Source organism: Salvelinus fontinalis, chromosome 9, assembly GCF_029448725.1.
Source record: "Salvelinus fontinalis isolate EN_2023a chromosome 9, ASM2944872v1, whole genome shotgun sequence".
Lineage (NCBI taxonomy): Eukaryota > Metazoa > Chordata > Actinopteri > Salmoniformes > Salmonidae > Salvelinus > Salvelinus fontinalis.
The window spans coordinates 58001828-58010605 of NC_074673.1; the positions used below are offsets into that span (position 1 = coordinate 58001828).

Below are 8778 nucleotides of genomic sequence, written 5' to 3' on the forward strand. Positions count from 1 at the left end.
AAGAAGTCAAACTACTGTCCCAATCCAGTCGGTCCATAATGTCCTGTTATGTCCCCACACTGCTCCCAGTTCTCGTAGGGCCTTGGGGCCAACGGAGAGGGGAGTGGGTCTCAGGTCCCCCTTACCACTTCCTCAAGGGAGCTGTTAGCGCATAGTGCTAGCACGCACCGTCTTTTATTCTCATTTTTAAAGTCACACTTTCCTTAAAACGGAAAGTTTTAATATTCATTAAAAAAGCGGGAAAAAAAACGTGCTTTTCAACCCCTTCTTCTCCGAGTCCATTCTAAAAGCTAGCACCATGACATTTTTTTAAGCTACACGTTCATTGTTCATAAAAAAATAGTGCTTTTTTTCTTTCCTTTGACGTAATCCGTGGCGATGTGCAATTTTGCAGACTTCTTTTTCTGCTTTTTGTTTGTGATTAAAAAGGTGCTGGAACAGGAATCTAATTTTACAAAATAATTCCTTACAGTGTGGAAGTCCATTTATAGTTAGAGGTGCAAACTAATAACAAAAAGGACTAACAGAGATAATTTTTCTGCCTCGGGAAAGCGTTCTTTTATGCAAGCCGTTTCTTCACTTTCTGTTGTCTTCCACAAGGACAAAAAACATTCCGCCTGCTGTCCTCTTGACACTTGTAAGCCACAGAGCTCTTTCATCTTTTTCTCCTTCCTTTCTTTCTTCTTTTATTTAAGGATCCACCTAAATTGCATTCAGCCAAATAGTTCACTTTTTGTTCATTGATTGTGTCGGTGTCTTTTGTGTCGGTGAATGAAAGAGAGAGCAAGAGTGAGAGTCAGGACAGGAAGAATGTGAACGTATGTTTGAGTGTCTGGGTGAGGGGGTCTAGGGTAGGTTTGGGGTCAAAAAGTAGTAGATGGGCGGGGGGGGGGGGGGGTGTAGGTTGGTGGGCTCGGACGGGATTTGGGGGTGGGCTGGGTGGGGGGAGAGGTCAAACGAGGACTTGCCACAGAAATGACGTCAGAGACAAAGCTATAATCCCCTAGTCTTTTTTTTTCTTCATCTCCCTCCAAACTCGTTGTCTGTGCAAAGGGCTTTTGATGGGGGAGTTGGGTTGCTGGTGAGGAGGCTCAATTGTGGCTGACGTAGTTGTCCGTGGGGGGCAGGACTGGGGGAAGCTTGCTGGGCAGGGTGATCAGAGGCCGGTGGAACATCGCCTGCTCTTGGGCCTTGATCTTCACCGCCTGCCTCCGGAACTTCCGGGCCCTGAGGATGGCCGGGACGCCCCTCCGGAGCCGCTGAGCAGCCTTCCTCTGCCACACCTCATATTTGGAATACTTCACAGTCACATGTTTTCTTGGGACATCCTGTGGAGTTTGGAAAAAGAGGGAGAGAGAGTTTAAAGAATTTGTCGGTACATTTGGAGCTCGCCATACCTTTGAAGGTCACTGCTGATTCTGATTACAACGGCTATTTTCCCCTGACAACCCCTAAAGAAAGTTGTCAGCAAGAGCTCCGCCCCCTCATCATAATGTCTGAGGGAATGCGGGAGACTATCTCAATGTGACCACTGTTCACTAAATGACCCTTCCCCCAACACACACCTATCTCTGCAGTAAACACATTCCGGTGAAAAAAAAACCTATCCCTGGCCAATTCCTTAAAACAGTGAGACTGGGAAATCCCCATGCAGAGGGGGGGGGTTGTGTGTGTGTGTGTGTATATGCATATGAGAGAGATAGAGAATGGGTGGGTGGGGGCAGAATTTATGCGTAGCTAGTACTCCTCCTGAATGGCTTGTTTGGGCCATGCCACTTTGAGAGTACTCTGTGTGAAAGTGTCTCTTTCTCCCTAGACACACACACATCAATTGCAGTTTATCTCCCCATTCACTCCCCAGCCTGGAAACATCTGGGCGAGAGAGAGCAGTCAACTCCTTTCCCTGCCAAGGCACGACTGGGGATGTGTCCCAACATATCCCCCTCGCACTCACAACACCTAGTAAACATGTACCATTAGTCTTTAACATACCTAAACAGTCAAATAGTCCTAAACGGTCTTAAACAGCCATTAGCAGTCCTAAATAGTCCTATCGCCGCCTTATTTCACAACCAACTGATGTTGACATTAAATGGCAGTTGAAAGTCGAAACGGAGGGATATCTATCTATCCAGCCCTGGGGGGGTAGTCGTAAAGTACAGGAGATGAGAAGAGGAAGACATTTAAGAGTTTTGGAATGCTGCCCACAGTTGAGGTTGTTGTTCACAGAGTTAAAAAGCCTGCAGCTTCTTTTGAAGTTTTTCGTGTGCACGCTTTCGACTTGATTCACAGTGACTGTTTCCCAGGGCTCGATGGCTATTGCCGTTTCAGTGAAGGGTGCCAAATGTATGCACGTTTCGGAGCATCTAGTGTTCCGTGACTAATCCAGGCACATTGCAAATGTTGAAAAAAGATACTCGACGTTCTTTGTTCGGGTTGTTTTGAAGCGGGCCTGAATGGATCCGACCCTAACAGGCAGGTGTGTACCGTGTCACAACAACAATTTCTAATCTGCGCACTTTCTCACCAGCGGTGGCCAACCCGCAGTTGAACCTTATCCGCTCTACCCAAATGTACTCTCGGCCCCTGGTGTTTTCCACCTCGGTCGGCAGTCTCGGAAGGAGATACTTGCTTACCACCGACTATTTTCGCAAGATAACACAACCCTCAAACGACTTTCTCGCCACTCCCACAGGCGGGGGGCATACGGGTTCAGCACGTGGTGGAACGGAGACAAGTGAGATGTGGGGATAGATAGGGACACATACGGACAGGTCAAGGACAGGTAGGGCTGGTTTCCTGGTTTTCCCCATACGGGTCGTACCTGTTTGAGTGTGGGCACCATGGGAATGATCTGTATAGAGGTGGCCGACACGTCCCTCTCTGACTTGGCAGGTTTGGCACAGTACTGCTCCAACAGGTTGAGGTCACAGCTACGGAAACAACACTCCTCCACGATACCGCGGTTCTGGGAGCGTCTGCTGTTAGACCTGCTGGTTGGCCTACCTGCAGTAAAGAGAGAGGAAGGGAGAGTGAGACCCTTAGGAGAGGAGAGACTTGTAATTAAATGACAATGAAAGAGAATCAAGATAGCAGCGTTGGCAGTTTGGCCAAATCCATCAAATTCATAATGTCCCCCCCCCCCCAATTGACAAAATCCAATTGGCCCACTTCACTTTGACCAAACACAGGATAAAAGGCTATCTGAGCCCAACTCTGACAAAAGTTGATGTTCGTTTGTTGGCGTGTTTGTTTTCCGGAGTGGTCATCTTGTGAGGGTATTTAATTAAGCCATCCAGAAGTCCTTTAGAGGGTAAATACAGCAGTAAATGCTCCTTGCACATTGGAGAACGCGGACACAACACCGCCAAGCACAGGGAGACACAGCCGAACACAGAGACACACAGCCAGGCACATACTCACACAGCCAAGAAGAGAGAAACACAGAGACACACGTAGCCAAATACAGACAAAAGAGACACATAGATCCGAAACCCTCACTATTTGGGTGAGTAAACACACAACATGGACACTCTCCTTTGACCTTATCCCCTTGCCAACTCAGCAGAGGGAAGGGGGAGGGGGAGTCCACATACAGTACATCTGAAAGGCCGGGGAAAGACAGGAGATGGGAAGGAAGGGCTGCTGATAGAGAGATAGAGGGAGAGAGGAAGACATTGAATGGAGAGAAATGCACTTAAAACACAGAGCGCGAGTCCCTTGCGTGATCTATCAGCAAAGAGGTGGATTGTGCAAGGGAGGCGGGAAAGCAAAAGATTGAATGAGAAGATATGAGGGAGAAAGGTGTGAGAGAAGAGAGACAGAAAGGGGGGGGGGGTGAGAAGAGAGAGGTGGAGGGTTAAGTAAGACGTAGCACAGGGGAGAGTACTATCCGTGATCAATAACGGCCTTGTTTGAAGTCCTTCTTCACCCCCTACACAATGTTGGAGAAACCTCAGGAGAGGCCAGACCAGTATTTCATTGCAGGAAGAGAGGAACACGAGAGAAAAAGAAAGGGTGAACCAGAGGGGGGGGGGGGGGGGGGGGGCGCATCTATGTTGGCCCAAATTGGATAATGACCTCTCTTAGCAAGCAGCAGCACAAAGATTTTTTTGTCAATGCCAGTGGGTGGGAGGATGACAAATATTTAAAAAGGGAAATTTGGCCACCTTTTGTTTTTGCTGTCTGTGTCAGGGGCAGAGGAGAAGACGGGGGAAGAGAGGACAGGAACCATCTTAGTTCTTACATACTGATAACTGCATGTACTTATTGTAAAAAAAATAAATAAAAAAAAACATTTTAGGTCAGCTAATAATAACAATCACGTCGTTTTTACTATATGCTACAGTCTAGACGAGCAATAACAGAGCTATTAATAAGAGTACCGTGGTAATCCTCCCTCCATCGAAATTGAATCCTTCAAATGTAGATCAAACGCAGTGTGGTTGCCTATAGCCTGGGAACATTCGTGGTGAGGTGACTGGTATGCCTCTTGGGTGCTATTACTTTCCCCCACGGAATGCGTGGTAAACAAGTGGCCCATTGTGTCGCATTGAGTTGTGTGCGCCTTCCCTGCTCGCCGCCCTTTCATATGCAATCTGAGGTAGGCTACAGCAACAGAAATGCGTCCACTCAGTAGTATCGCAAAGGCGTTCCGTCTTCAGACACATCGCAGCGAAGCACAGCTGGTTGTGTGTGTGTGTGTGTGCGTAAAACAGAGAGCGAACACACGCATACCGCACACAGTGACAGACACAAAGATGTAACTCTCAGTACAGGAACACACGAGAGTGAGAGACAGTCAACGCCGTTCGGAAACGCCAGCAGAAAGTAAAAAAGGGAAAACACTCAATGAAATACAAGTTACAGCGGGTTTAAGTGAAACCTACTGAAATAGAATCCTCTATCTTCACAGACGAACTGCAGCGCGTCCACCAGCTCTCCTCCACATAGCGTCTCCGCCGTGGCCACTTCAACGATGTACAGAGTAAGTGCCAGCGCAATGACCAGCACTCGATTTGACGAAGACATCATCTTGACCTGAGGAGAGAACATAACGCATCTAAAAATCAAACGTTCACTGCATACAATACAAAACTGGTAGGCTAAATTGTTGGTGCCGTCCATAGCCACTGTTCAGAAATGTGGGTTAAATATACATTTCAGAATCAAAACCCAAAAGTCAGATAAAAAGTGTCCAATCAATATCTTGCATAAACGACACTCGCTAATAATCTACCGCGTCCCTCACAAATAATCTACGGCGCCATGAAACGTATCCAACATGATTCGTAAACCAAAAGTATATTTTTGTTACGGTTTAAAAGTCTGGCGCAATGAAACATTTGAATTCTGTCCTACTTTTTGTATTTGAGCTGTGTTTTACGCAGTGATTAGTTATCGCCCTCTTGCAGCTTAATCTGAGGGAAAAGATACCATATCTCTGCTGAACTCTTACACAACCGGCTCAACAAGTTGCAAGACAGGCTATTCAATCGGCAACTATCTCAATCCCCATACTCAGCATATATTTCCCCTTGCTCACCCTCTGGTAACGGGGAGACTGAGCTCTATCGCCCGCAGGACTCGCCCCCTAGCGGTCTTTGAGGTATCTCCTGTTTGTCCCGAGTTCAGCAAAGGGACGCACTAACAAGATGCGAGTAGAGAGGATCATGTTTCGGCATTACAGTGCCCAGAGTAAAGATCTTAAAAGTCACGGTATTGTAGCCGACTGAAAGGTAGCTTAACGCAAGAATCAACCCATCTCAGTTTCTGCACCTTCAACACTCTCACCTCGTCAAGTTATTTATATTTCACCGTGTTCTCAAATTGTCCCTTCTCACCAAAATGCGCAAACACACAAAAAAAACAAGCCAGGGTAAAAGCCCAGAAAGGTTGTCCCAGCCAGCGTATTCGATTACGCATGTCTTTGCAATGTAGAAATACGGATTGTTTTACGTGCATAAAACAAGCAGAAGAGCAAGAAGTGTTGGGTCTCCATAGATTACCTTCATTCTTGTGTTTTCCGTTCTCCGGCAGGTGTGGCAAACTGAGTGGTGTTCGTGTCTTTTCTGGGTTTCCATGTCAGTTGGCAGTGATCTAACGTTGAGCGTTATTTGGTTGGAGAGGTTGCAGTTGAGTTAGTTTCCCAGTTGGTGAGGGCTATGGAGATGTTGAGTGAGAGGCTGTCCCAAAGACCAGGCGACAGGCAAAAGTTCTCAGGGAGAAGTATTATATACCAAAACCCGCCCCTTACCTCCCCCCTTCTCCATGCCCACTCCCCGCGCATGTCTGAACCGACCGAGAGGGCTCGCGGTCAAGATAAGTGGTCCAACGACACTCTACGGAAAAGTGCAAAAGCGAGAGCGAAAGAGAGTGCGCGCGAGCAAACGTGTCTGTGTGGAGAGAGAGAGAGAGAGAGAGAGAGAGAGAGAGAGAGAGAGAGAGGAGAGAGAGAGAGAGGAGAGAGAGAGAGAGAGAGAGAGAGAGAGAGAGAGAGAGAGAGAGAGAGAGAGAGAGAAAAAAAAGAGAGCGAGAGAGAGAGAGAGAGAGAAAAAAAAGAGAGCGAGAGAGAGAAAGAGAAAGAGAGAGAGAGAGAGAGAGAGAAAAAAAGAGAGAGAGAGAGAGAGAAAAAAAGAGAGAGAGAGAGAGAGAGAGAGAGAGAGAGAAAAGGAGAGAGAGAGAGAGCGAAAGAGAGAGAGAGAAAAAGAGAGAAAGGAGAAAAAGAGAGAGAGAGAAAAAGAGAGAGAGGAGAGAAAGAGAGAGAGAGAGAGAGAGAGAGAGAGAGAGAGAGAGAGAGAGAGAGAGAATATTCCATAGTCATTTTCCACATTTAGTGTCAGTATTGGTAAAGTGGGACTCTTCCTGAAAATGTGCTTTCTGGAACACCTTACAGAATCATCCCATTGTCTCAACCCCCAACATGATACCATTCTAAATAGCTTAAGAACTCTAATACACTATACAAAATGTACAAAAATATTTAACACAGAATGGATGACTCTTCTTCAAACATAACTTGTCCTAAGACCACATTTTCTTCAGTCAATACTGGCAAATTGGGACACCTTGATTGGCCAAGTGAGACACTTAATTCTTTATTGTAAAGGATAAATGAGAGAGTAGGCTACAAATGGAGTGTACAATGACTACTTTTTACAAGCATATGTAAATGTCAGGCGGCAATGGAAGTGAAAATATTCAAATTGAAATACCAGTTGAACAATACCGCAGTCACCTGAGGCAGCAGGTTTAAAAAGCATTTATAGTTTCCTTCTATAGGTGGATGCTGCCAAGGGGTCTGTTGACTTAGTTCGTGACATGGAACTGACATTGACACTGTAGGAGCCGTTGGCCAGTGTTGCAGAGGCCAGAAAAAAAGCGGAGACAGAGAGACACAGATCTCTGCAATGTGAAAGTGGACTTTGATATCACCTGTGAGTCTATGATCTAACTCTAGTTAAGGGAAGGACATGGTGCTTGTGGTTAGACAGGAAGATTTGATCTGCACAATGGACTAGGTCTGTATTTTGCTCAATTGCCTGAAATAATTAATATAATCCATTTAGATAATTCATTTTAAATTCATTTTTATTTCATTTCAATGGCAAGTGATGTTCCCTCAGGAAAAAAAATCGAATTGTTGTTGTTATCGGAAGGCAACCCAAACTATTAAAATGAAATATTGGAACATCGATCAGAAAGCACCTCCTCTTCTTGTTCCAGCCCAGTTCCAGAGGTTTTTATCACACAGCAATTTATGACAAGCTGTGCAACAGATTCATTGAGTATTGTATCTGCAAAAATCAATTGAATCAAAAACATGAATATGCACTGTGCCTATGGCTCTACTGTGGCTCAATGACTCTTAGACAAATTCCTTTTGTTTGTCCACCATTATAATGTTCTATCTGTGTCCTCCGATAATGTTACCCTATTGACTCCCCTTCTAACTAATCATTTTAACAGCCATCAAAGGTCAAACTTGGCTGACGGCTGATGTCCTTTTGGAATATTATACCAAACTTTTCTAATAGATTTTTTTATGAATATTTCAACATGAATATTTAATTCTAAACATTCATTGATTTTATCACAAGTTGTTGGTTTAACATCAAAAGTATATTAAAACATTGAAATGATGTGACATTACAGGTGCAATTAATGATGCCTGAAAGCATCAGCAATGCCTTATATACATTGGGGAGAACAAGTATTTGAGACACTGCCGATTTTGCAGGTTTTCCTACTTACAAAGCATGTAGAGGTCTGTAATCTTTATCATAGGTACACTTCAACTGTGAGAGACGGAATCTAAAACAAAAATCCAGAAAATCACATTGTATGATTTTTAAGTAATTAATTTGCATTTTATTGCATGACATAAGTATTTGATCACCTACCAACCAGTAAGAATTCCGGCTCTCGCAGACCTGTTAGTTTTTCTTTAAGAAGCCCTCCTGTTCTCCACTCATTACCTGTATTAACTGCACCTGTTTGAACTCGTTACCTGTATAAAAGACACCTGTCCACACACTCAATCAAACAAACTCCAACCTCTCCACAATGGCCAAGACCAGAGAGCTGTGTAAGGACATCAGGGCTAAAATTGTAGACCTGCACAAGGCTGGGATGGGCTACAGGACAATAGGCAAGCAGCTTGGTGAGAAGGCAACAACTGTTGGCGCAATTATTAGAAAATAGAAGAAGTTCAAGATGACGGTCAATCACCCTCGGTCTGGGGGTCCATGCAAGATCTCACCTCGTGGGGCATCAATG

The 8778-nt window shown here is 45.1% G+C and overlaps 1 protein-coding gene across 1 annotated transcript; it reads right to left on the bottom strand.

Annotated features, from left to right (window-relative positions):
- Positions 1-909: 909 nt before the first annotated feature.
- On the bottom strand, positions 910-6209 carry igf2b (insulin-like growth factor 2b). The gene is made up of 4 exons (XM_055934949.1): positions 6009-6209; positions 4886-5040; positions 2825-3002; positions 910-1328 (listed from the first exon to the last, which is right to left on the bottom strand). The coding sequence occupies exons 1-4, from the start codon at positions 6081-6083 to the stop codon at positions 1092-1094; spliced, it is 645 nt and encodes a 214-aa protein (XP_055790924.1). The 5' UTR covers positions 6084-6209; the 3' UTR covers positions 910-1091.
- Between the last annotated feature and the right edge of the window lie 2569 nt (positions 6210-8778).

Bases quoted from the DNA above. Each gene is read 5' to 3' on its own strand.
- igf2b (XM_055934949.1), bottom strand. From the start codon at position 6,083: ATGGAAACCCAGAAAAGACACGAACACCACTCAGTTTGCCACACCTGC. The intron at 5,041-6,008 runs GTAATCTATGGA...TTCTCTCCTCAG, and splicing joins CGGAAAACACAAGAATGAAG to GTCAAGATGATGTCTTCGTC. The intron at 1,329-2,824 runs GTACGACCCGTA...CAAACTCCACAG, and splicing joins TGGTGCCCACACTCAAACAG to GATGTCCCAAGAAAACATGT.